Here is a 26,968-nt window from a genome sequence, read left to right on the forward strand (position 1 = left end):
GGGGCCGCTGCTCTCGGTAGGGCCGGGGGGTGGGGGGGGGGGGTAATTAAATCCCGTTCACCCCCAGACTATCCCCCCCCACCGGGTGTGATGTCTTTTACCCTGAAACTCAGCTCCAATCTCAATAAGGGAAAGGGGTGAAGGTGAAGGTTCAGGTCGCTGGTGGGGTCAGGGGGTTGGGGGGGCGGTGTTCGGGGCAGGCTGGGGAGTGGGGGGGGGGGGTGCGAGGCTGGGGGTGCAGGAGGTTGAGGAGGGGGGGGGGGGCCAGGCTGGGGATTGCGGGACTGGGGGTGCGGGGGCTGTGGGGGGTGAGGCTGGGGATTGCGGGGGGCAAGGCTGGGGAGTGTGGGGGCGGGGCTGGGGATTGGAGGGTGGGGGTGGTTGTGGGGGGGCGAGGCTGGGGATTGTGGGGGGCGAGGCTGGGGATTGTGGGGGGCGAGGCTGGGGATTGTGGGGGGCGAGGCTGGGGTGGTAGAGGCTGGGGGGGATGGTGGGGTGGGGTTGTCGGTGGGGGGGAGGCGGGGTCAGGAGGGTGGTGGGGGGGGTCAGGGGGCTGGGGGGTTGGGAGTGGGGGGAGCTGGTTGGGGGGATTCAGGGGGCTGAGGGGTTGGGAGTTTGGGGGTACTGGTGGGGATCAGGGGGCTGAGGGGTTGGGAGTGGGGGGAGCTGGTTGGGGGGATTCAGGGGGCTGAGGGGTTGGGAGTTTGGGGGTACTGGTGGGGATCAGGGGGCTGAGGGGTTGGGAGTTGGGGGGTGCTGCTGGGGATCAGGGGGCTGGTGGGGTGGGGGCTCAGGGGGCGGGTTGGGTCAGGGGGCGGGTGGGGTGGGGGGTGGGGTGGGGGGGTGTGGGTGTGTTCAGCATCAATGTTGAAGCAGGTGGCTGTAGAGATAGTGGATGCATTGGTGATCATCCTTCAAAATTCAATCTATTCCTGCGGATTGGAAGGTAGCAGATGTAACACTGCTTTTTAAGAAAGGAGGGAGAGAGAAAACAGAGTCCTGCAGATCTGCTAATAGAATCTGTTATAAAGGATGTGATGTGGACACTTAGAAAATAGTGGTAGGATTGGACAGTTAACATGGATTTATGAAAGGGAAATCATGTTTAACAAACCTGTTGGAGTTTCTTGAGGATGTAATTCGCAGAATAGATAGGAGTAAACCAGTGGATGTAGTGTATTTGGATTTTCAGAAGGCTTTTTTAAATTCATTTACGGGATGTGGACTTCACTGTCCTTGAGAAGATGGTGGTGAGCTGCCTTCTAGAACCACTGCAGTCCATGTGGTGTAGGTACACCCACAGTGCTGTTAGGGAGGGTGTTCCAGGATTTTGACCCAGGGACAGTGAAGGAACGGCGATATATTTCCAAGTCGGGATGGTGAGTGATTTGGAGGGGAACTTCCAAGTGATGGTGTTCCCATCTATCTGCTGCCCTTGTCCTTCTAGATGGTAGTGGTTGTGGGTTTGGAAGGTGCTGTTTAAGGAGCATTGGTGAGTTTCTGCAGTGCATCTTGTAGATGGGGACCAAATGTAAAATTTCCAAGTTTTGCTGAAGAAAGACGTTTTGTCGAAGCTTTTTGTCTTGCACTCATCAGGACAATCACAAGAATACCAATGTCAGGGGAGCAACAGCTTTAAACTGTATGAGAAGAGAGTGCTGATTGGTTGGCAAGTGGACTGTAATTGGTAAAGGCGTTGCCATGGAGAATGCACCAGTGAATAGTGACTGCCAAGCAATGTTTGAAATTTAAACCAGGTCGCTTGACTCTGATTGGTCAAGGCATTGCCCTGAAGAACGAAACAGCGAATGGCTATCACTTATTTTGTTGAGCTGAAACGGGCGCAATGTGTATACATGTTCTTTTTTTCTGTAGAGAACAGAGCCCTGTATATTAATATATATAACCTCCAGTATATGCAAATGCGCCACACTGCAAGCCCGACTGACAACCTTAAATTGGTTATCAGCGTAGTTCTTAGCACAGTGAGGATTATTTGGCAAATGTTGTCCAATCACCGAATCACATCTAATGTTGGACACTGTGTTTTGAGTTTTGCAAGCATGGGCTGGTTGGGTACAGTCTGTATCTTGCTGCTGTTCACAACGAGCAGGGTACAGACTGTGCCCAAGCAGCCCATGCTTGCAAAACAGTGTCCAACATTAGATGTGATTCTGCGATTGGACAATATTTGCTAAATAATCCTCAATTGCTAAGAATTACGCTGACAATCAATTTAATATTATCAGTCAGGTTTGCAGTGTGGTGCATTTGCATGCACTGGAAGCTACGCATATTACTACACAGGGCCCTGTTCTTTGCAGACAGAAAGAACATGCACACACATTGTGCCTGTTTCAGCTAAATAAGTGATAGCCATTCACTGGTTCATTCCTCAGGGCAATGCCTTGACCAGTCAGAGTCAAGCTATGTGGTTTGAATTTCAAACAATGCTTGGCAGTTAACTGTCAGTCACCATTAACTGGTGCATTCTCCATGACAACACCTCTACCAATCAGAGTCCACTTGTCAACAAATCAGCACTCTCTTCTCATACAGTATAAAGTTGTTGCTTCCCCTGACATTGTTTTTTTTTAAATTCTTTCCTGGGATGTGCGTGTCACTGGCTAGGCCAGTATTTATTGCCCATCCCTAATTGCACTTGAGAAGATGGTGGTGAGTAACCTTCTTGAACCTCTGCAGTCCCTGTGGTGTAGTTCCACAGTGCTGTTAGGGAGTTCCAGGATTTTGACCCAGCAACAGTGAAGTATTTCCAAGTCAGGATGGTGAGTGACTTGGAGGGGAACTTCCAGGTTGTGGTGTTCCCATTTGTCTGCTGCCCTTGTCCTTCTAGATGGTAGTGATTGTCGGCTTGGAACGTGCTGTCTAAGGAGCCTTGGTGAATTCCTGCAGTGCATCTTGTAGATGATACACACTGCTGCTACTTTGCGTCGGCGGTGGAGGGAGTTAATGTTTGTGGAAGGGGTGCCAATCAAGCGAACTGCTTTGTCCTGGATAGTGTCAAGCTTCTTGAGTGCTGTTGGAGCTGCACTCGTCCAGGCAAGTGGAGAATACTCCATCACACTCTTGACTTGTGTCTTGTAGATGGTGGACAGGCTTTGCGGAGTCAGGAGGTGAGTTACTTGCCAGAGGATTCCTCGCCTCTGACCTGCTTTTGTAGCCAGTCATGGCTAGTCCAGTTCAGTTTCTGGTCAATGGTAACCCCCAGGATGTTGATAGATGGCGTTTCAGCGATAGTAATACCAAGGGGCAATGGTTGGATTCTTTCTTGTTGGAGATGGTTATTGCCTGGCAGTTGTGTGATGCAAATGTTACTTGCCACTTGTCAGCCCAAGTCTGGATATTGTCCAGGCCTTGCTGCATTTGGACATGAACTGCTTCAGTATCTGAGGAGTCGCGATTGGTGCTGAACATTATGCAATCTTATGATTGTCCTGATGAGTGCAAGACAGAAAGCTTCAAGAAAATGTCTTTTTTCAGCAAAACTCAAGTTCTGTGCTATCAAACGACTAATTTTCAGGTTTGCTGATGACACAAAACCTGGTGGGATTGTGAGCTGTGAGGAGGATGCAAAGGGGTTTCAAGGGGAGTTAGACAGGCTGAGTGAGTGGGCAAGAATGTAGCAGATGGAATAGAATGTGGAAAAATGTGAAGTCATCCACTTTGGGAGGAAAAACAGAAATGCAGTGTCTTTCTTAAATGGTGAGGGATTGGGAAGTGTTGATGTCCAAAGGGACCTGGATGTCCTTGTTCGTAAGACACTGAAAGCTAACATGCAGATGCAGCAAGCAATTAGGAAGGCAAATGGTATGTTAGTCTTCATTGCAAGAGGATTTGAGTACAAGAGTAAAGATGCCTTGCTGTAATTGTATAGAGCCTTGGTGAGATCACATCTGGAGTATTGTGTACAGTTTTGGTCTCCTTATCTAAGGAAGGATATACTAGTCATAGAGGGAGTGCAACAAAGGTTCGTCAGGCTGATTCCTGGGATGGGGGGATTGCCCTATGAAGAGAGATTGAGGAGACTGGGCCTGTACTCGCTCGAGTTTAGAAGAATGAGAGGCAATTTCATAGAAAATTCTTACAGGAGTCAACAGAGGACACAGTCTCAGAGTAAGAGGACTGAGATGAGGACTTTCTTCACTTTGAGGGCGGTGAATCTTTGCAATTCTCTACCCCAGAGGGCTGTGGAGGCCCAGTCATTGAGTATGTTAAAGACTGAGATTGATAGATTTCTAGATCTTAAAGATATCAAGGATATGGGGATAGTGCGGGAAAGTGGCGTTGAGATATAAGATCAGCCATGCCGTAGTTGAATGCGGAGCAGGCTCGAGGGGCCGAATGGCCTACTCCTGCTCCTGTTTCCTATGATCTCTCCCCGGGCTCTCTCACTCTCTCTCTGTCTCCTCTCTCTCTGTCTCCTCTTCCCCCACCCCCGGTTGGGCTCTATCTCCCGCCCTGTCATTGGACTGTTGGGTTTCCAGGTGGCAAGAGCCAGCTTTGTGATTCCCATCATCTCATTGCAGATTGAGGTTTTAGGGAAGAGGGGAGCCCAGCAATATCCAAATCTCACATACCCACCCTCATCCCAATCCTTTTCTCTGCTTTACTTAAGCTGCCGATGGAGGCTCAATGCTGGGCTTCAGTTTCCAACCTGACAGCCGCACTGATATGAAGGTAAAGTTGGGAGTGGAATGGGCTGTCTGAGCATTGTCTTGGTCCTCATGTATCAGTTTGTCATTTGTTTCCAGGGCAGTGCCATGGTGCCCAGCCTCGGAGGGCTCTTCTTCCTCTTTATCTACAGGAGTTACCGGCATTTCATAGGGAACGATGACCTGCTGCTGCCGGCCAGCCTCTGCTTTGTGGTTGCTGGACTGCTAGTACTCACCGGGATTGTTGGACTGTGTGCCGCAGTCAGCCAGAGCCACTGCCAACAAGGAGCCGTAAGTACAGGCTGGAAATCAGAGAGCCAGAACGGGGGAAGGGGATACAGCTGATGGTTATAACTGAACTCGTATACCAAGGCGTAATACTGATCAATATTATTGGTTGCTATTACTGAACTGTGCTGTGGCTCAGTTCATAGCACCCTCGCCTTTGAATCAGAGGGTTGTGGGTTCATGTCCCACTCCCGGAAAAACCAAGAACTGTGATTGTACTCGAAAAGAGTTGCAATCGAAAGAGTTTGAAAGTGTTACTGGATTCTGTCACTGGTTGTATTACTTAACTAAACTAAACAGTGTCACCGAACATTATTGCTGAGTTATGTTAATGATTGTGAATTTTTGACCATTGTTACTGAACTCAGTCACTAAAATTCCATCAATGATTGATGTGACTGAACTCAAATTCCTGTTTTCGTTCAGTCTGATATGCTGCTCTTGTTTCTTGTGATCTGCTGGTGTGATTTGGTGTGATATTCTCATGTGATAAGTGAGCCAGTTAGCCCATTTGGCTAGATGACTAGCATGGGTTCAATTCCCATTCTAGCCGAGATATCTTAGGACCTGCCTCCTCTCCCTGCCCCAAGAGTGAAAGGAAAAAGTAAATCACCACTGACAAAAACTGTCAAGGAAGTGGCTCAGGATGAAGCACCAGCAGATGGTGAGCCAAGGGCCAGGCAGAATGAATGAATGAAATCTTGTGTGATATGGTTGTATGATTTGCTATGTTAAAACCAACGATTGGACCAGTTAGATGATGATGACGCAGTTAGAAATGCACAACAACGTAATAAAGAGAAGTGGGTTTAGATTTTGCAGTTCAAGAACAACTTATTATAAAAACAGGGGTAAAAATTGGAGGCAAGAACATAACAAACGTGCGATAAACCAACGACTGTGTGCTCCTTACTGAATCAGAAGAAGCCCTTCAAAATAGCGTAGATCAAGTAAAGTCCAGAAGCTTAGAATATGGATTGAGTACGAACGCCAAAAAGACAAAAATGATGGTAGTTAGAAGGAATACATTAGAAAAAAACTGGAGTGAAGGTTGAAGTGGATGGTGTCACACTGGAACAAGGAGATAAGTTTGTCAATTGGGACAAATGATAACAGATCTGATGGTAGATGTGATGCCAAAGTCAGAAGAGGAATAATGATAGCCAGAAGTAATTTTGTGAAGGATGAAGGATGTGTTAACAAGAAAACTGTAGTAATTTGATATCTAATATACCTCTAAGACAAGTATTGTAATGTAAGGTCACATGATTTTAATATTGAATAGCAGAGTTGCGTGGGCTACCTCTATGTGAGAGTGTCTTGAGTTAGTCGCTGATGAGTGAAGACAGAGTTTTAAGTAAACACACAAGTGTAGCTGCTGAGTTTAGTTTGTAAATAAGCAACATGTGTTTATTCTAACAATGATCTCCTGATGTTCTTTGTCTCTGTACCAACTCGGTCACCCTGAAACAAGCGTGCAACCCCGATCCTTTAGCCCCAAAAAACCAAGGGCACTGGGTCTAACAAACTGGCGACGTGAGTAAAAGCACAAAAAAACCACAGAAAAACAAGGTAAAAAGTGAGAAAAAAATTAAGGAATCCAGAAGAACCGAAATGGAGCCGTACCTCGCACGGTAGTCGTAAGTAAAAGAAAATTTCCTCCGGAGCTCCAAGTGACCCCTTCAGAGCATGCAGCAAATTGGAGGATCCTTTCCATCCAACCTCAGCCGATTGGTCTGACTTTGTTGAAAGCCTCGCCTTCTTCCAGGCGAACAACAGAACAGCATTGCGGGAGAGGAGAAGCATGTGATGCTTCTGTCTTGAGTAAGACATACGGACTGGTGCCCAGTGCCCCAGACTTGAAAAGTTTTGATGATTTCGTGAACCTCGTAAAGGATCATTACCAGCCCAAGCCGATGGTGACAATGCAACGGTTTAGATTTAACTCAAGAAATGGAGCTGCAGGGGAGAATGTCGCTTGTTATTGTGGCAAGTCTGAAGCAATTAGCTGAATATTGCGAGATCGGTTCTTCTATTAATGATATGCTTAGAGATCGTTTAGTGTGCGGTGTAAACAAAAATGCGATTCAGAAGAGATTGTTGGCTGAAACAAATCTAGGTTTTCAGAAGGCATTGGAAATTGCTCTTGCAATGGAAGGTGCAGTGCGAGACTCAGAAGCCATTCGAGGAGCACAAAATGGCGCTGTCCTGCATGTTGGGCGGGGAGCTTCAACCAAAAAGAGCGCGAAAGTCCTGAGCTTTGTTCCGAAGCAGGAAGCAGCCAGCGCTAGCAGACAAATTAAAAAGGAAAATTTAGCAGCAAAAACACGGCATAGTAGTAACAGAAGTGGAAGCAGACAGCCCTGTAATGAAACAGAGTTTAAAAAGATTGAATGTTTCCTGCCATTGAAATGGACACCTCATGAGACATTGTAAAGATAGAATTGGACAGACTGTCAGACAAAGGCAAAAACCCAATGAGATGAACAGCATTGAAAAGCCTAAAGTAATAGATGCTGATATCTATTCACTGTATAATTTAAAGGTAGGAAGAACAGAGCCTATCTATGTAACCATGAGAGTGAATGAGAAGCTATCGGAATGGAGGTGGATACCGGAGTAGCCACTACAGTGATTGGTGAGCATACGTGCAAATACCTGAATCATGGGGAATGTAAGCTGAATTTATTAGAAACTGAGGAAAAATTAAAAACTTACACAGGAGAAGACATACAAGTCAAGGGCATGTGTAAAGTCACAGTAAACTATGAAGGTCAAACAGTAAGATTATTCTTGATGGTAGTAGCAGGTGAGGGACCTAGTCCCCTCGGATGAAACTGGCTGAAAGAAATTAAATTAGAATGGGCTAAAATCTTCCAACTGAGAACAAATGGGTTATCACAGCTACTACAAAAATATGCCTCAGTTTTCAAGGAAGAACTTGGAAAAATTGAAGGGCTACAAGCAAAACTTCATGTAGATCCAGAGGTAACACCAAGATTCATGAAGGCAAGGCCAGTACCTTATGCAATGTGGCATAAGTTAGATGCTGAACTGTAAAGATTAGAAAAAGTGGGAGTGATGTAACCAGTACGATTTTACAGAATGGGGAGCTCCAATGTACAATTGTTCTCAAACCTGACCAAAGCACTAGAATATGTGGGGGCTACAAATTAACAGTTAATAAAGTGGCAACATTGGATAGACACCCCATACTTAAAATAAAAGAATTATTTGCTAAACTGGCAGGTGGAACTGCCTACACAAAATTTGATCTGAGTCACGCCTACCAACAATTGGAATGAGAGAAGGCATCGCGGAGGTTTGTCACCATTGTACCAATTTTTGTACCAATTGTACCAATACAGCCATTTATCATTTGGCATATCTTCTGCTTGCGCCATATTCCAAAGAACCATGGAAAGTTTACTACAGGTATTGCCCCATGTCGTAGTTTATTTGGAGTTTGCACTGGAGTGCTGCTTTGAGCTGCAGTAGAGTACTTAAGTTGGAGTTTGGTGACTGAGGGAATTTAAAGGTTAAGTTCTATCTAAAGTCTAGTCTTTCCTTAATTTAGTAATTAACTGAAAGTTGCTGTTTGGATTGGAAGCAGGTGAGTTTTAGGCTAGCCTTAAAACAGGGTTTATACAGACTCTGCTTGCAGCTACAACTAGTTAATTAGATAACTGGCTTAAACAGGTTTTCAGAGGCTAGACTCAGAGAGTATAAAAACAGGCCATCTTACAGTGCTGACTTTGTCTGTACTGGAGTGCTGCTCTGGGCTGCAGCAGAGTGCTTAAGTTGGAGTTTGGCGACTGACTGATCCTTTGAATACCATGAGTATGGTTGGGTAAGTATTTACTACTTTTATCGCTTATAATTTTTGAGGTCTTATTTTGTGGTTCATCGTCTGTAAGGGCTATATTCTGTAACAATGAGGAGCAGGGAAGAAGGGCCCTAGAGTAATTGATATTATTTGATATTAAGTATCTTCCAAAAGGTTTAATTTAATTTAAAGGGGTAAGTCATGGCAGGAGAGCTCAAAGCTGTGGTGTGCTCCTCCTGCTCTATGTGAGAAGCCAGGAACGTTTCCAGTGCCCGGGGCCAGCATGTGTGCAGGAAGTGTCTCCAGCTGCAGCTCCTGGAAGCCTGGGTTTCGGAGCTGGAGCAGAGGTTGGAGACACTGTGGAGCATCCTATGGAGAGTATCAAGGATAGCACATGTGAAGAGGTGGTCAGACCGCAGGCTAAGAGTCCACAGGCAGGATGGGAATGGGTGACCACCAGGTAGAGCAAGAGTTTTAGGCAGGCAGCGCAGGAATCTCCTGTGGCTATTCCCCTGCAAAACAGATATACCGCTTTGGATACTGTTGGGGGGAATGGTCTCTCGGGAAAGCAGCAACAGCCAAATTCGTTGCACCACGTTTGGCTCTGCTGTACAGGGGAGGAGTAAAAAGTGTGGGAATGCAGTATTTATCGGGTATTCAATTGTAAGAGGAATAGATAGGCGTTTCTGTAGCCGCAAACGAGACTCCAGGATGGTATGTTGCTTCCCTGGTGCTAGGGTCAAGGATGTCTCAGAGCGGCTACAGGACATTCTGAAGGGGGAGGGTGAACAGCCAGTGGATGTGGTACACATTGGTACAAACGACATAGGTTAAAAAAAAGGAATGAGTTCCTAAAAGCAGAATATAGGGAGTTAGGAAGTAAGTTGAAAAGTAGGACTTCAAAGGTAGTGATCTCAGGATTACTACCAGTGCCACGTGCTAGCCAGAGTAGAAATAGCAGGATATATCGGATGAATACGTGGCTGAAGAGATGGTGTGAGGGGGAGGGTTTCAGATTTCTGGGACATTGAGACATTCTGGGGCAGGTGGGACCAGCACAAACTGGACGGGTTACACCTGGGCAGGACTGGGACTGATGTCCAAGGGGGAACATTTGCTAGAGTGGTTGGGGAGGGTTTAAACTAAAATGGCAGGGGGATGGGAACCTATGCAAGGAGTCAGAAGAGGGGGAGTCAAGGACCAGAACAAAAGACAGAAAGGAGAATAAGAAAAGTGATAGGCAGAGAAATCAAGGGCAAGAATCAAACAGGGCCTCAGTGAAAAATAGTGGGAATGGGACAAGTAATGTTAAAAAGGCAAGCCTTAAGGCTTTGTGCCTTAATACGAGGAGCATTCGCAATAAAGTGGATGAATTAACCACGCAAATAGATGTAAGCAGGTATGATATAGTCAAGATTACGGAGACATGGCTGCAGGGTGACCAGGGATGGGAACTGAACATCCAGGGGTATTCAGTATTTAGGAAGGACAGACAAAAAAGAAAAGGCGGTGGAATTGCATTGCTGGTTAAAGAGGAAATTAACGCAATAGTGGGGAAAGATATTAACTTTGACGATGTGGAATCTGTATGGGTAGAGCTGAGAAACACCAAGGGGCAAAAAACATTAGTGGGGGTTGTATATAGACCCCCAAACTGTAGTGGGAATGGCATTAAACAGGAAATTAGAGACACATGCAGTAAAGGAACATCTATAATTATGGGTGACTTTAATCTGCATATAGATTGGGCAAATCAAATTAGTAACAATATTGTAGAGGAGGAATTCCTGGAGTGTATACGGGATGGTTTTCTGGACCAATACGTTGAGGAACCAACTAGAGAACAGGCCACCCTAGACTAGGTATTGTGTAATGAGTAAGGAATAATTGGCAATCTTGTTGTGCGAGGCCCCTTGGGGAAGAGCGACCATAATAGGATAGAATTCTTCATCAAGATGGAGAGTGACGTAGTTGATTCTGAGACTAGGGTATTGAATCTTAATTAAGGAAACTGCAATGGTATGAGATGTGAGTTGGCTATGATGGATTGGGAAATGTTACTTAAAGGGATGACGGTGGATATTCAATGGCAAACGTTCATAGAGCGCATGGGTGAACTTCAACAATTGTTTATTCCTGTCTGGCACAAAAGTAAAACAGGTAAGGTGGCCAAACCATGGCTTATAAGGGAAATTAGAGATAGTATTAGATCCAAGGAAGAGGCTTACAAATTGGCCAGGAAAAATAACAGACCTGAGGATTGGGAGCAGTTTAGAATTCAGGGGAAAATAGAGTACGAGAGTAAGCTTGCGGGGAGCATAAAAACTGACTGTAAAAGTTTCTATAGGTATGTGAAGAGAAAAAGATTGGTGAAGACAAATGTAGGTCCCTTACAGTCAGAAACAGGGGAATTTATAATGGGGAACAAAGAAATGGCTGACCAACTAAATACATACTTTGGTTCTGCCTTCACAAAGGAGGACATAAATAATATACCAGAAATGTTAGGGAACACAGGGTTTAGTGAGAGGGAGGAGCTGAAAGAAATCAGTATTAGTAGGGAAATGGTGTTGGAGAAATTGATGGGATTGAAGGCCAATAAATCCCCAGGGTCTGATAATCTACATCCCAGAGTACTTAAGGAAGTGGCCCTAGAAATAATGGATGCATTGGTGGTCATCTTCCGAGATTCTATAGATTCTGGAACAGTTCTTACAGATTGGAGGGTAGCTAATGTAACCCCACTATTTAAAAAAGGAAGTAGAGAGAAAACAGGGAATTATAGACCAGTCAGCCTGACGTCGGTAGTGGGGAAAATTCTAGAGTTCATTATAAAAGATTTAATAGCTGAGCACATGGAAAACAGTGGCAGAATCAGACAGAGTCAGCATGGATTTACAAAAGGGAAATCGTGCTTGACAAATCTACTGGAATTTTTCGAGGATGTAACCAGTAGAGTTGATGAGGGGGAGCCAGTGGATGTGGTTTATTTGGACTTTCAGAAGGCTTTCGACAAAGTCCCACGTAAGAGATTAGCATGTAAAATTAAAGTGCATGGGATTGGTAGTGTATTGAGGTAGATAGAAAACTGGTTGGCAGACAAAGAGTAGGAATAAACGGGTCTTTTTCCGAATGGCAGGCAGTGACTAATGGGGTACCACAGGGATCGGTGCTGGGACCTCAGCTGTTCACAATATATATTAATGATTTAGATGAGGGAACTAAATGTAATATCTCCAAATTTGCAGATGACACAAAGCTGGGTGGGAGGGTGAGCTGTGAGGAGGATGCAGAGATGCTTTAGAGTGATTTGGACAGTGAGTGGGCAAATGCATGGCAGATGCAGTATAATGTGGATAAATGGGAGGCTATCCACTTTGGTTGCAAAAACAGGAAGGCAGATTATTATCTGAATGGCTATAAATTGAGAGAGGGGAATGTGCAACGAGACCTGGGTGTCCTTGTACACCAGTCGCTGAAGGTAAGCATGCAGGTGCAGCAGGTGGTAAAGAAGGCAATTGGTATGTTGGCCTTCATAGCGAGAGGATTCGAGTCCAGGAGCAGGGATGTCTTTCTGCAATTATACAGGGCCTTGGTGAGACCACACTTGGAATATTGTGTGCAGTTTTGGTCTCCTTATTTGAGGAAGGATGTATTTGCTATAGAGGGAGTGCAGCGAAGGTTTACCAGACTCATTCCCGGGATGGCGGGACTGACATATGAGGAGAGATTGCGTCGGTTAGGATTATATTCGCTGGAGTTCAGAAGAATGAGGGAGGACCTCATAGAAACCTATAAAATTCTAACAGGACTAGACAGGGTAGATGCAGGAAGGATGTTCCCGATGGTGGGGGAGTCCAGAACCAAGGGCCACAGTCTGAGGATACAGGGTAGACATTTAGGACTGAGATGAGGAGATATTTCTTCACCCAGAAAGTGGTGAGCCTGCGGAATTTGCTACCACAGAAAGTAGTTGAGGCCAAAGCATTGTATGTTTTCAAGAAGGAGTTAGATATAGCTCTTGGGGCAAAAGGGATCAAAGGATATGGGGAGAAGGCGGAAGCAGGCTATTGAGTTGGATGATCAGCCATGAGCATAATGAATGGCGGAGCAGGCTCGAAGGGCCAAATGGTCTACTCCTGCTCCTATTTTCTCTATTTCTGTGTTTCTATTTGGATGATGTTCTCGTGACTAGACTCACTGAAAAGGAACATTTGATGAACTTGGAAGAAGTTCTGAAATGTTTTTCACAAGTTGAAGTGAGATTGAAAAAGGAAAAGTGCACATTCCAGGCAAAAGTGGTAACTTACCTAGGTCACATGGTAGATTCACAAGGCCTACATCCAGCTAAAGAATAAGTGAAAGCCATGAAAGCAGCCCCAGCACCAAAGAATACATCTGAACTGAAATCATTCTTGGGGATGATCGATTACTATGGACATTTCTTGCCTGCTTTGTCAACAGAACTGGCTCCACTGTATTACTTGCTCAAGAGAAACCAGAAATGGTCATGGCAAACACCACAAGAAGAAGCTTTCACAAAAGTGAAACAGTTACTATAATCTCCTACACTTCTTGTACATTTTGATCCAAAGAAAAAGTTGATATTAACGTGTGACACATCACCTTGTGGAGTGGGAGCAGTGCTTTCCCGTCGAATGGATGATGGTTCAGAACGACCTATAGGGTATGTGTCGAGAAACCTTAGTACAGCAGAGAAAAAGTACTCACAAATTGAAAAAAATGGCCTGGCAATCATTTTCAGTGTTAAAAAGTTCCATCAATATGTACATGATCGTCATTTTACTATCATAACAGACCACAAGCCATTATTGGGACTATTTGGTGAAGACAAGGCTACACCCTCTATAGCCTCAGCAAGAGTACAAAGATGGGCATTGATCTTGGCAGCGTATGAGTATACTTTTATTAATAGACCCGGAAGTCAAATTGCAAATGCAGATGCACTCGGTCGTTTACCTTTGCAAGTAAAAAATGAGGATGTTCCAATTCCTCAGGAATACGTTTTGTTGTTGAACTTCCTGCACTCATCACCGATATGTGCTAAACAAATTAAAGATTGGTCGAACCGAGACCCAGTCTTATTCAAAGTGAGAAATCAAGTTCTTTATGGTTGGTCACAAACACAAGAGTCTGATGAAATGAAACCGTATTTCCAGATAAGATACGAGATAACCAGCCAAGAAGGTATTTTATTGTGGGGGGCTTGACTGATTGTTCCTCCAAAAGAACGAAAGCCATTGTCACCTGAACTTCACAGTTCACATCCCGGAATTTCCAAATGAAGGCAATAGCACGTAGCTATATGTGGTGGTGGGGAATGGATGGAGAAATAGAAACCTTAGTGAGGAGTTGTATGCAGTGTCAACAGGTGCAAAAATTACCTGCAACAGCATCGTTACACCCCTGGGAATGGCCAGGAAAACATGGGTGCGAGTACACATCGCCCATGTAGGACCTTTTATGGGAACAGTGTTTCTCCTTATCATAGACGCTCATTCAAAATGGATGGATATATACGAAGTGAGGTAACCCACATCTTCAGCGACAATAGACAAGCTACGACAAAGCTTTGCTATAAATGGATTACCTGGAGTGCTAGTATCAGATAATGGAACAATATTTAAAAGTGCTGAATTTAACTGATTTACAAGCCTCAATGGTATTGTTCATGCGAAAATATCTCCATACCACCCTTCTTCAAATGGACTTACCAAGACAGCAGTTCAGACATTCAAATCTGGTATGAAGGAATTACCTGGAGATTCAATAGTGACTAAATTAGCACGATTTATTTTCCATTGTAGAGCCACCCCTCAGTCGACAACAGGTGTCACACCTGTGGAATTCTTGATGAAGCATCATCTCTGGTCGAGACTGAGCATAATCATGCCAAACTTGGGGGGAAGAAGGCAGGAAAGTCAGAAAATGGGACATAATTGTCACAGTCGGGACAGAATGGAGGAGAGAAGGTATTTGTGAAAAATTTTAGAGAAGGACCAGCATGATTGTTTGGTGAAATAAGTGCTGTAATGGGACCTCTTTCCTGTCACATGAAAGTCGGGGATTCAATAGTAAGAAGACATGTGGATCACATATGAATTGGAGAAACCAAATATTCAGAAGCGATTCCACCAATGTTCGAGACTGAATCAACATTTCCTTTTGAAAGAACTCAACCAAGTATAAATGTATTTGAAGGGCTGACTGTATCTGAAGGAATCAAAGAAACAATTTTACAGGTACCTACTGTAGAACCAGATGTTCAGACTACTTCAGTAAGGGAGATTCCAAAGCAAACTTCAGAAGCTGTAGAGCTGAGACGTTCTACATGCATAAGGAAACCCCCAGAGAGACTGACTTTGTAAATAATTGATCTGTATAAATAACTTGATATATTGAAAAATTGTAAAATATATTTTTCAGTAAAGGGGAAGGGATGTAGTAATCTGATATGTAATATACCTTTAAGACAAGTATTGTAATGTAAGGTCACATGATCTTAATATCGAATAGCAGAGTAGACTGCCTTACCTCTGTGGGAGAGTCTTGAGTTAGTCACTGATGAGTGAAGACAGAGTTTTAAGTTGTGAGCACACAAATGTAACTGCAGAGCTTAGTTTGTAAATAAACAGCATGCGTTTATTCTAACAACGATCTCCTGATGTTCCCTGTCTCTGTACCAACTGACACTCTGAAATAAGCGTAAAACCCAGATCCTTTAGCCCCAACAAACCAAGGACACTGGAACCAACACAAACTCAAACTTGTAACAAGGGAAAAAACTCATAAGATGCTCCATTCTCTCCACTTTCCTGTTTGCCTCAGAAACCTGGACAATAAATAAAGATCTGTGGAAAAAAATCAAGGCCTTTGAAGGGGGGTACTAAGACGTATGCTACACACTCCACATACAGATCATAAGACAAATGAAGAGGTGCTTGAAATTCAAGAACAATAAGAACCCTAAAAAGTGACATCCAGAAAAGAAAATGTCAGTATTTTGGCCATTTGATCAGAGCTGAAAAACTACAGAGATCTCTCCTAAAGGAAAAGTGGAGAGCAGCAGAAAGAGGGGTTGACTTAGGTGTAGCTGGATGACAAACGTCACAGAGTGCAACATATGATGACAGCAGATCTCCTGGCAGGAATAATTACAAGCAGAGAGAGAGAGAGAGAGATTACAAAAACAGAACTGAGGGGAACTGGACTGTGTGGAAAGGGAAGTGGGATAGAGGCTGTTTATTTTTGGCTCAGGGCTACTAATTCAATGCTCAATGTGGTTGCTTCTATTTGAAAAGTAAACCTGACTCTCTCACCCTTTCCTTTTCCTATCACAGTTCCTCTACTTGGTCCTGATTCTGTTTAGTCTGGAGGTTACTACAGGCACCCTCGGATACATCAACAGTGTTCGAGTGAGTATGGAGTTCTTTTCAATTCTCTTATGTCACCACCCTAGATAGGTCACTGTAGGTAGTGGGTGAGAGTCAGACAGAGATTGAATCTGTCTCCTCTGTGATTAAAGGCTGCCATGATAACCTGAGCTATATTTCTACTGGACGTGAGTGTCCAGCAAAGCAAAATGTCAGCTTTGGCCTCCTGGTCGCACTCTTGCCAGTGAGTCACAAGATTGTGAGTATGAATTCCACTCCAAAGTCTTGAGCCCACAATACGAATAAGGAAAGGAGTAGGCCATTTGGCCCCTCGAGCCTGCTCCTCCGTTCAATAAGATCATGGCTGATCTGATAGTAACCTCAAATCTGCATCCCACCTACCCCCGATAACCTATCACCCCCTTGCTTACCAAGATTCTATCCACCTCTGCCTCAAAAATATTCAAAGACTCTGCTTCCACCACCTTTTCAGGAAGAGAATTCCAAAGACTGATGACCCTCTGAGTGAAAATATTTCACCTCACCTCTGTTTTAAATGGGCGACCCCTTATTTTTAAAAATGACCCCTAGTTCTAGATTCTCCCACAAGAGGAAACATCCTCTCCACATCCACCCTGTCAAGACCCCTCAGGACCGTATATGTTTCAATCAAGTCGCCTCTTGCTCTTCTAAACTCCAGCTGATACAAGCCTAGCTTGTCCAACCTTTCCTGATAAGACAGCCTGCTCATTCCAGGTATTAGTCTGGTAAACGTTCTCTAAACTGCTTCCACTGCATTTACATCCTTTCTTAAATAAGGAGACTAATATTGCACACAGTACTCCAGATGTGGACTCTCTAGTGCTCTGTATAACTGAAGCATGACCTCCCTACTTTTGTACTCCATTCCCCTCGCAATAAATGATAACATTCTATTAGCTTTCCTAATTACTTGCTGTACCTGCATACTAGCCTTTTGTGATTCATGCACTAAGACACCCAGGTCCCTCTGTATCTCAGAGCTCTGCAATCTCTCACCATTTAGATAATAAGCTTCTCTTTTGTTCTTCCTGCCAAAATGGCCAATTTCACATTTTCCCACATTGTACTCCCATTTGCCAGATCTTTTCCCACTCACTTAACCTATTTATATCTTTTTGTAGCCTCCTTATGTCCTCTTCACAACTTACTTTCCTATTTATCTTTGTGTCATCAGCAAATTTCACAATCATCCCATCCATCGCTTCATTAAAGTCATTTATATAAATTGTAAACAGTTGAGATCCCAGCACTGATCCCTGGTGGCAACCCCCTCATTGCACCTTGTCAACATGAAAAAGACCCATTTATGCCTATTCTCTGCTTCCTGTTAGCCAGGCAATCTTCTATCCATGCCAATATGTTACCCCTATACTATGAGCTTTTATTTTATGCAATAACCTTAGACGTGTTTTGTCTTCTTTTGTCACGTGAAATGTCTTCTGGAAATCTAAGTACATTACATCCACCGGTTCTCCTTTATCCACAGCGCATGTTACTTACTCAAAAAGCATCAATAAGTTGATTAAACATGATTTTTCTTTCACAAAACCATGTTGACTCTGCCTAATTACCTTGAACTTGCACCCTGCATATAATGTCTTTAATAATAGTTTCTAATATTTTCCCTGTGACAGATGTTCAGCTGTCCTGTAGTTTCCCACTCTCTGTTTCCCTCCTTTTTTGAATAGTGGAGTTACATTTGCTACCTTCCAATCTAATGGGACATTCCCTGAATCTAGGGAATTGTGGAAAATTAAAACCAATGCATCAACTATCTCACTAGCCACTTCTTTCAAGATCCTAGGACAAAGTGATAAAGTCTATCAGGACCCGGGCACTTGTCAGCCCGCAGCTCCAACAATTTACTCAATGCCACTGCTCTGGTGATTGTAATTTTCCTGAGTTCCTCCCTCTCTTCCATTTCCTAATTTATAGCTGCTTCTGGGATGTTACTTGTATCCTCTATAGTGAAAACTAATGCAAAATACCTGTTATCTGTCATCTCCTTGTTTTCCATTATCAATTCTCCATACTCACTTTGTTAACCCATGTTTTTTTAAAATATTTATAGAAACTCTTACTATCTGTTTTTATATTTCTGGCTAGCTTTCTCTCATTCTCTAATTTTTCCCTCCTTATTAATCTTTTAGCCATCCTTTGCTTTCCTTATATTCTGTCCAATCTTGTGACCTTTCACCTGTCCTTGCACAATTATATGCTTTTTCTTTAAGTTTGATACTATCTTTAAACTTTCTAGTTAACCAAAAGTAAGACTTTTTCTTACTTGTTGGAATGTATCTATTCTGTGTATTCTGAAATATCCCCTTAAATGTTAGCCACTGCATTTCCATTGACTTTTGTCTTAACCTAATTTGCCAATTCACTTTAGCCAGCTCTGCTTTCATGCCCTCATAATTGCCTTTATTTAAGTTCAAAAATATGGTCTCAGACCCACTCCGCTCTCCCTTAAACTGAATGTAAAAATTCAATCATACTATCCTATGGGCTGCTACCTAGGGGCGCCTTCACTATGAGATCGTTAATTAATCCCACCTTGTTGCACAATACAGGCCTTGTATAGCCTGCTCTCTGGCTGGCTCCAGAATGTGCAGTTCTAAGAAACTATCCCGAGAGCATTCTATGAACTCTTTACCGATGCTACCTTTGGCCACCTGACTTTTCCAGCCTATATGTAGGTTAAAATCTCCCATGATTAACGCTGTGTCTTTCTGACAAGTTCCTACTATTCATTCCTTTATACCCCGCCCTACCATGTGGTTACTGTTAGGGGACCTGTACACCATTCCCACAAGTAACATCTTGCCTTTACCATTTCTAATCTCTACCCAAACCGTTGCCACGTCCTGGTTTCCTGAACTTAGGTCATCCCTCTCTATTGCGCTAACACCATCATTAACTAACAGAGCCACGCCTTCACCTTTGCTTCACTTCATATCCTTCCTAAATGTCCTGTACCCTTCAATATTCGGGTCCCAATTCATATCCTCCTGCAGCCATGTACAGATGAGGATAAGCGCAGTGGTATGTGTTGAATGAGTTGAAGTTTATGGAGGATTAAGGTAGGGAGGCTGGTTAGCATAGTAGCAGAAGTTGAGCCTTGAGCTGGTAAAGTACGTGGACGTTGGTTTCAATGTCGCAGAGATGGAATCAAGACAAGTGGTTTTATCATATTTATTTCTATGTGTGCTCTAAATTCATCTATTTTGTTTCGTAATGCTTTGTGCATTGAGATACAGAGCCTTTAGTTTGATCCTTTCACTGCTGAGGGAGCACTGCACTGTCAGAGGTGCTTTATTTCAGGTAATATGTAAAACTAGAGGTAATGTAACAAATTTCATGCTATTATTAGAAGAAAAATAGGTAAGTTCTCCCTGGCCAATATTTATCCCTCAACCATCAACTAATACAAATAATTTGATTATTATCATTGTGGGATGTTGCTGTGCACATTGGCTGGCAATTCAGTAGTGACTACACTTCAAAATTACTGATGAAACATCATCAACCTGAAGCGTTAACCCTGTTTCTATATCTGCAGATGCTGTCTGATCTGCTGAGTATTTTCTGTTTTTAGTACAGATTTCTGGACTGTGCAGTACTTTGCTTTTCTCTTCAAAAATTGTAAATTTACTCTAAAGCACTTTGGGACATCCTGAGGTTGTGAAAGAACAATTCCAAGCTCTCTCCCTTTTCATTCTAGGTGTCTCTCTCTGTACAACGAGTCTCCAGCAGCTTAATTTCCTGTCCTCTTCCTTTTTGCCAGGTAGAGTCTGCTGACCTGAATAGTTTTAATGAGATCTTCAGGAACTATAACGGCAATGATTCCATGATCGACAGTAGGGCAGTGGACCAACTGCAGGAAAAGGTGTGGCTCTATATCAATGCAAATCTCTGCCAGAGAAACAGACTCCAGGACCCAACATTGACAAACAGCTCACACAGATAGACTCCTGTCATAGAGTGTACTCTGATCAGAGCTGGACCCTGGATTCAGTATGTGAGTCTGGTCAGAGCTGGACACGGGATTCAGTGTGTGAGTCTGGTCAGAGCTGGACACGGGATTCAGTGTGTGAGTCTGGTCAGAGCTGGACACAGGATTCAGTGTGTGAGTCTGATCGGAGTGGGACACTGGATTCAGTGTGAGTCTGATCGGAGTGGGACACAGGATTCAGTGTGTGAGTCTGATCGGAGTGGAACACAGGATTCAGTGTGTGAGTCTGATCAGAGCTGGACACAGGATTCAGTGTGTGAGTCTGATCGGAGTGGGACACAGGATTCAGTGTGTGAGTCTGATCGGAGTGGGACACAGGATTCAGTGTGTGAGTCTGATCGGAGTGGGACACAGGATTCAGTGTGTGAGTCTGATCGGAGTGGGACACAGGATTCAGTGTGAGTCTGATCGGAGTGGGACACAGTATTCAGTGTGTGAGTCTGATCGGAGTGGGACACAGATTCAGTGTGTGAGTCTGATCGGAGTGGGACACAGTATTCAGTGTGTGAGTCTGATCGGAGTGGGACACAGGATTCAGTGAGTGAGTCTGATCGGAGTGGGACACAGGATTCAGTGTGTGAGTCTGATCGGAGTGGGACACAGGATTCAGTGTGTGAGTCTGATCGGAGTGGGACACAGGATTCAGTGTGAGTCTGATCGGAGTGGGACACAGTATTCAGTGTGTGAGTCTGATCGGAGTGGGACACAGGATTCAGTGTGTGAGTCTGATCGGAGTGGGACACAGGATTCAGTGTGTGAGTCTGATCGGAGTGGGACACAGGATTCAGTGTGTGAGTCTGATCGGAGTGGGACACAGGATTCAGTGAGTGAGTCTGATCGGAGTGGGACACAGATTCAGTGTGTGAGTCTGATCGGAGTGGGACACAGGATTCAGTGTGTGAGTCTGATCGGAGTGGGACACAGGATTCAGTGTGTGAGTCTGATCGGAGTGGGACACAGGATTCAGTGTGTGAGTCTGATCGGAGTGGGACACAGGATTCAGTGTGTTTACTGACGCTCCCAATCTGTACCCAACCCCCACTCTCTCCCAATCTGTACCCAAACCCCCACTCTCTCCCAGCCTCTGCCCACCTCTGTGTTCTCTCTCAGTCTTTGATGTTTATGTGATGACTCTGCTTTGTTCCATTTCAGATGCAGTGTTGCGGAGTGAGGAATTATACTGACTGGGCTCAATTTCCATGGTTCTTTCAAAGCGGAAATGCCAGCGTTCCTCACAGCTGCTGTGCCAGGAATCTCACAAGCTGCACTGGAGATCTGGAAGAGCCGGAACTGCTTTACACACAGGTTAGAGCACAACAGTGGTCAACTCGGGACTAACTAACCTACGCAGAGTTCCAGCAGTGGATAATGAGGACATGCCCATGGTTAATGGGGGCAAGACTAAACTGCACAGTTACAGCAAGTGCTTCAGGGAAGCTGCCTATACCACACATGGTTACAGTAATGGTTATTGGAGACCAGACTCTAATGCACACTGTTGCACAAATTGTTAATTGGGACCCAATTGTAGTGCACACAGTTACAGCAGTGAGTATATTACCTAAGGTTAGAGGGGGCATAGGAACAGGAGGCCATTCAGTTCCCCAAGGATGTTTCACCATTCAATAATATGGTGGCTGATCTGCGACCTAACTCAATATACATGCTGCTGTCCCAGATTCCTAAATATCTACTTCCCTTTGTGTGCAAATGTGTTTCCTAATTTCACTTTTGAAAGGTCTGATTCTAATTTTAGTCGATGGCCCCTAGTCCTGGGCTTCCAAACCAGTGGAAATAGTTTCTCTCGATCTCTCAATCTTTACTATCTGTTCCCTGTGGTATCTTGAAAACTTCAAACTTTCTTTCTTTCATTTTCAAAGTTCCAGGAAAAACAGCCCCAGTTTGTGTAATCTCTCCTTGTAATTTAACCCTCTGGAGTGCAGGTATCATACAAGTGAATCAATGCTATTTTCCTGCCAAGGTCAATATCCTATGGTGTGGTGCCCAGAACTGCTCTCTGTACTCCAGGTGCAGTCTAACCAGGGCTTTGTACAGTTGTAGCGTGACTCCTACCCCCTCGTGTTCTAATCCTCTGGGTATAAAGCTCAGCATTCCATTGGGCTTTTGGTTATTCTCTGCACCTGTTCAGGACATTTTAGTGATCTGCGTACCAGCACCCACGCACCCCCCCAAGTCCCCCAAGATAGGCTTTGGGGAGTCAGGAGGTGAGTTACTCGCAGCAGGATTCCTAGCCTCTTACCCACTCATGTAGCCACAGTATTTATGTGGCTAGTCCAGTTCAGTTTCTGGTCAATGGTAACCCCAGGATGTTGATACTGGGGGATTCAGTAATGGTAATACCATTGAATGTCGAGGGGTGATGGTTAGATTCTCTCTTGTTGGAGATGGTCATTGCCTGGCACTTGTGTGGCGCTAATGTAACTTGCCACTTATCAGCCCAAATCTGGATGTTGTCCAGGTCTTGCTGCATATGGACACAAACTGCTTCTGCTTTACAGCCAATGAAATACTTTTGAAGTGCAGTCACTGTTGTAATCTCGGAGATGGGCTCAAACTGCACAATGTTACCAAGATGGTTAATAGGAACAAGAACAACATGGATTTATAAAGTGGCAAAGTGCTTCACAGGACGGTTGTCCAACAGAGATATTATAACAGGTGACAAAAAGCCTGGTCAAAGAGGAGGTTTTAAGAGATATCTTAAAGAAGGAAAGAGAGGTGGAGGGGTTTAGGGAAGGAATTATCGAACCTAGCTAGGGCTCATATAGCTGAAGGTACTTCACAGGAACACTATAGAACAAAATGTGACACTGAGCTCCATAAGAAGATATTAGGTTAGATGACCAAAAGCGTGGTTAAAGAGGAGGTTTTAAGGAGCGTCTTAAAGGAGGAAAGTGAGATTGAGAGGTGTAGGGAGGGAACTCCAGAGTTTAGGGCCTCAGCAACTGAAGGCACATCATTAACAGTGAAGCAATTAAAATTGGGGTTGCTCAAAAAGTCTAAAAGTGGAAGAGAGCAGAGAACCCCAAGAATTGTAGGGCTGGAAAGGTTACAAAGATAGGGAGAGAAATTTGAAAATTAGGATGAGGATTTTAAAATTTCGGCATTGCTGGTCTTGGTGCAAGATGGGAATGGTGACACACTGGGGACAGCATCATGCACTTTGTTATGTAAATGGTTAATGGGAACATTGTGATACGGTGTGCTTTTACTGCGATGGTTAGTGCAAATGTTGCATGTTGTTACAGAAATGGTTATTGGAGACAGAGCCATAATGCTGGTGAACGAAGACTGGGCCAAACTCTATTCTGTTACATAGATGGTTAATAGGGACAACCGTCTTTGTAACTGTGCAGTTTCACCCCATCTTCATAACAGTGTGCAGTTAGACTAAGACCGTTAATGGAGACAGGGGGTCTGAACTTTGGCAGAATACCAATCAGAGTCGGATTGCCACTTCGCTCCTAGTTTCCTACCTGGAAATCCAGCGATCCTTTCTTTCCTGACCTTCCGACTCAGACCAGAGGAGAACTGTGCAGGGCAGCGCATACCTGAGGCACTCCTGGAAGCTCAGAAGTTACAGGCCATTGTGTTGCAAGAGAGATGGTTAATGGGGACAGGATATTATTGCACACTGTTACCAAGTTGGTTAATGGTGACATAAAATTGTAAAATGATAAAATATTGCAGCAGAGAAGGAGGCTATTCGGCCCATCGTGTTGTGCTAGCTTCATGGCAACGCCAGTTGCCAACCAATCAGCACTCCCTTCACATACAGTATAAATTGTTGTTTTCTCCTTATTTTTGAAAGTTGTCCTGATGAGTGCAAGACAAAAAGCTTTGCCATGTCTCTTTTTTCACCAATACTCAAATTCTATACTACCAAACAAATAAAAGGGGTGTCCAATTAGTCCCAAAATCCTGCAGGTATTTCCACTTCAAGAATTTATTCAATTCTGGTTTGAAAGCTCCTTTGCTTCCATTACCCTATCAGGCAGCGCATTCCAGATCACAACAACTGACAGTGTTAAAAAAAAGTTTTCCTCACGCCCAGTCGCCTTCAATAATGTCTTCTGGTTACAAACCCTTCCACCACTGGGAACAATTTTGTTACTCTAGCAAAACCATTCAGGATTTGGAGCACCTCATTTCAAATCCCCTCTTTTACCTTCCCTGCTCGAAGAGAACAACCCCAGTTTCTCCAATCTCCCACAAACTGAATAGCCCTGGTACTATTCCAGTAAGCCTCCTCTGCACCCTCTCTACCCTCTCTGAAGCCACGACATCCTCCCCAAAGTGTAGTGCCTAGAACTGAACACAATCCTCCAGCTGGGATCTAACCAGTGATTTATAAAGGCTTAAAGAATAACTTCCTTCCTTTTCTACTCTATGCCTGTAAAGCCTTTAGAATAACCTTCTCAGCTTGTTCTGCCACTTTCAGGCTACTGAAGAGGCCAGAAGTGGAGGAGCACTGATATCTCGGAGATTTATTAAACCAGAAGAGATTATCTAGAAATATCTAGTGATATTGCACACAGTTATAGAGATGGTTGATAAAAACAGATGTGCAATTTCCTACAGAGATGGCTAATGGAGACTGGATGAGGTGAAGCTAGTTATAAAGATGGTTAATGAGGACAGGGTGATACTGAACACTGCTACAGAGATGGTGAATGAGGACAGGGTAATGCACACAAAACTGTCAGTTAATTGGGAGGTGGTCAAATTGCACATATTGAGATGGTTAATGGGGACACTTTCTACAACACTGTCAGTGTCAAGAGCTACTAACTATCTGGTTAAAGAGATGGTCATCATTTTGCTTGTGGTACACACTGTTGCTGACTCTGAAGTTAGATGTGATTTCAACAGCACAGGTCTCTGCCAAATGTAACATCATTCTGCATTTTCTCACTCCAGGGCTGCCTCCTGACCCTACAAGATGAGCTGCGATGGATCTTCTTGTTCACACTAGGCTGGATCATTGCTGTTTTCTGTCTGCAGGTAATTCGAGGGTAGCGGGGATAGAGTGGGAGAATGGGAATGACTGGGTTGCTCTACAGAAAGCTGGCTTGGACTCGATGGGCAGAATGGCCTCCTTTGCAGAAATGACTCTATGACGACAAGGAACCAGTGCTAAAATGGAGTAATGCCATCACTCGAGACTAATCCACACATTGACTATATCTGGGAGAACCAAGACTAATCTCAGCAATGAACTCTGAACCAGAAAATCTGAGTGAAGTTTGTTCATTTTTAGTTTTACTGAAAATTCTTTTCTGTTTTCAGAGCCTGGGAGCTTTGGTCATCTGTCTCTGGACAAACTCTGATCCTGCTCCATACCAGCTGTTGAACACTGATAACTTCTCCTAATGAAGGACTCTGCCTGACTCTCTGTCACTAATTGATGCACAAAGCAAACTCAAGACTTCCAATTTAAATAGGATCCTGTCGAAATAGGAGGCACCATTTACAAATCGCTGCTGCAAGACTTGTCTGTCACCAGAACAATGACACCTCCCCTCCCATCCAGTGAACACCTTCCACTGAAACCCCCCCCCTTCCCTGTCCAGTGCCCACACCAGTGTCCAGAGATCACCTTTGTCCAGTGACCCCCATCCGGTGAATGCCCAATCCAGTGAACCTCCTGCTCCCCTATGCTGTGACCTACCCCCATCCTGTGATCTCCCTTGTACAGCAACCATCCCATCCTGTGCCCCTTCCTCTCCCTCCCCCCATAGAGTGGCATCCAGGGTTATGTTTCTTTATAATACTTGTAAAACTTTACAATACTTTGTAATACTTTATAATACTAGTACAATCTACACACTGACACACGACTCTCACAGAAACCTGTGGATATTCAGAGGAATCGTCGCTTTGTTTGATGTAATATGTATCCTAATTTTATGTATCTGTATCTAGCTGTGGGCAGTAAATAAAATTAGATGTACATTTTAATTGGAATTTGCAATCTATCTTGAATGTCAATCCTAACATTCCCTCGTATTGCATTCAGTCCCCACCATCACTAAAGGTTGGCCAACACTCAGATTCTCATTGTTGCTTCCATGATGCTATCTGGGATCTTGTAACTTTGTGAATAACCATTGTCTCTGCTTTCTCCAGATGCAATAAGAACTAGGGGACACAGATTGAAGGTTTTGGGTAACATTAAGGGGCGGGGTGGAGGGAAGGTGTTAGGAAGAGCTTTTTTTTTAATGCAACAGAGTGGTGATGACCTGGAATTCATTGCCTTGTGAAAGTGCTGAAGCAGAGACAATCAGGAGAAATTGGATGGACAGGAAATAAACTTGCAGGGCTAGGAAGATAGATCAGAGGAATGGGACTGACTGGATCATTCTACAGAGAACAGGTATGCACGAGATGGATTGAATGGCCTCCTTTGTGCCATAATGCTGCTATGACTCTAAAACCTACTCTGAAAAGATGGTATGTCTACAACACCTCTTTGTCCTTTTGTCTATGACATCTTTTGGCTATCTCCACCTATCACTGGCCCTCTATCCAGCTCTACCTGTCCCATCCACCCCCCTCCCCCCCTTAAACCAGCTTATATTTCACCTCTTTTCTATTTTTACTTAGTTCTGTTGAAGAGTCATATGGACTCGAAACGTTAACTGTGTTCCTCTCCGCAGATGCTGCCAGACCTGCTGAGTTTTTCCAGGTATTTTTATTTTTGTTTTGGATT

At 44.1% G+C, this 26,968-nt stretch overlaps 1 protein-coding gene across 1 annotated transcript; it reads left to right on the plus strand.

Annotated features, from left to right (window-relative positions):
• Positions 1-6: 6 nt before the first annotated feature.
• LOC144688693 (tetraspanin-3-like) lies at positions 7-26,285 on the plus strand. Its single transcript, XM_078555531.1, has 7 exons — positions 7-16; positions 4,773-4,964; positions 16,149-16,223; positions 20,008-20,109; positions 21,388-21,540; positions 25,177-25,260; positions 25,546-26,285. The coding sequence occupies exons 2-7, from the start codon at positions 4,782-4,784 to the stop codon at positions 25,627-25,629; spliced, it is 681 nt and encodes a 226-aa protein (XP_078411657.1). The 5' UTR covers positions 7-16; positions 4,773-4,781; the 3' UTR covers positions 25,630-26,285.
• Positions 26,286-26,968: the final 683 nt, after the last annotated feature.

Source organism: Cetorhinus maximus, chromosome 13, assembly GCF_964194155.1.
Source record: "Cetorhinus maximus chromosome 13, sCetMax3.hap1.1, whole genome shotgun sequence".
Taxonomy (NCBI): Eukaryota; Metazoa; Chordata; class Chondrichthyes; order Lamniformes; family Cetorhinidae; genus Cetorhinus; species Cetorhinus maximus.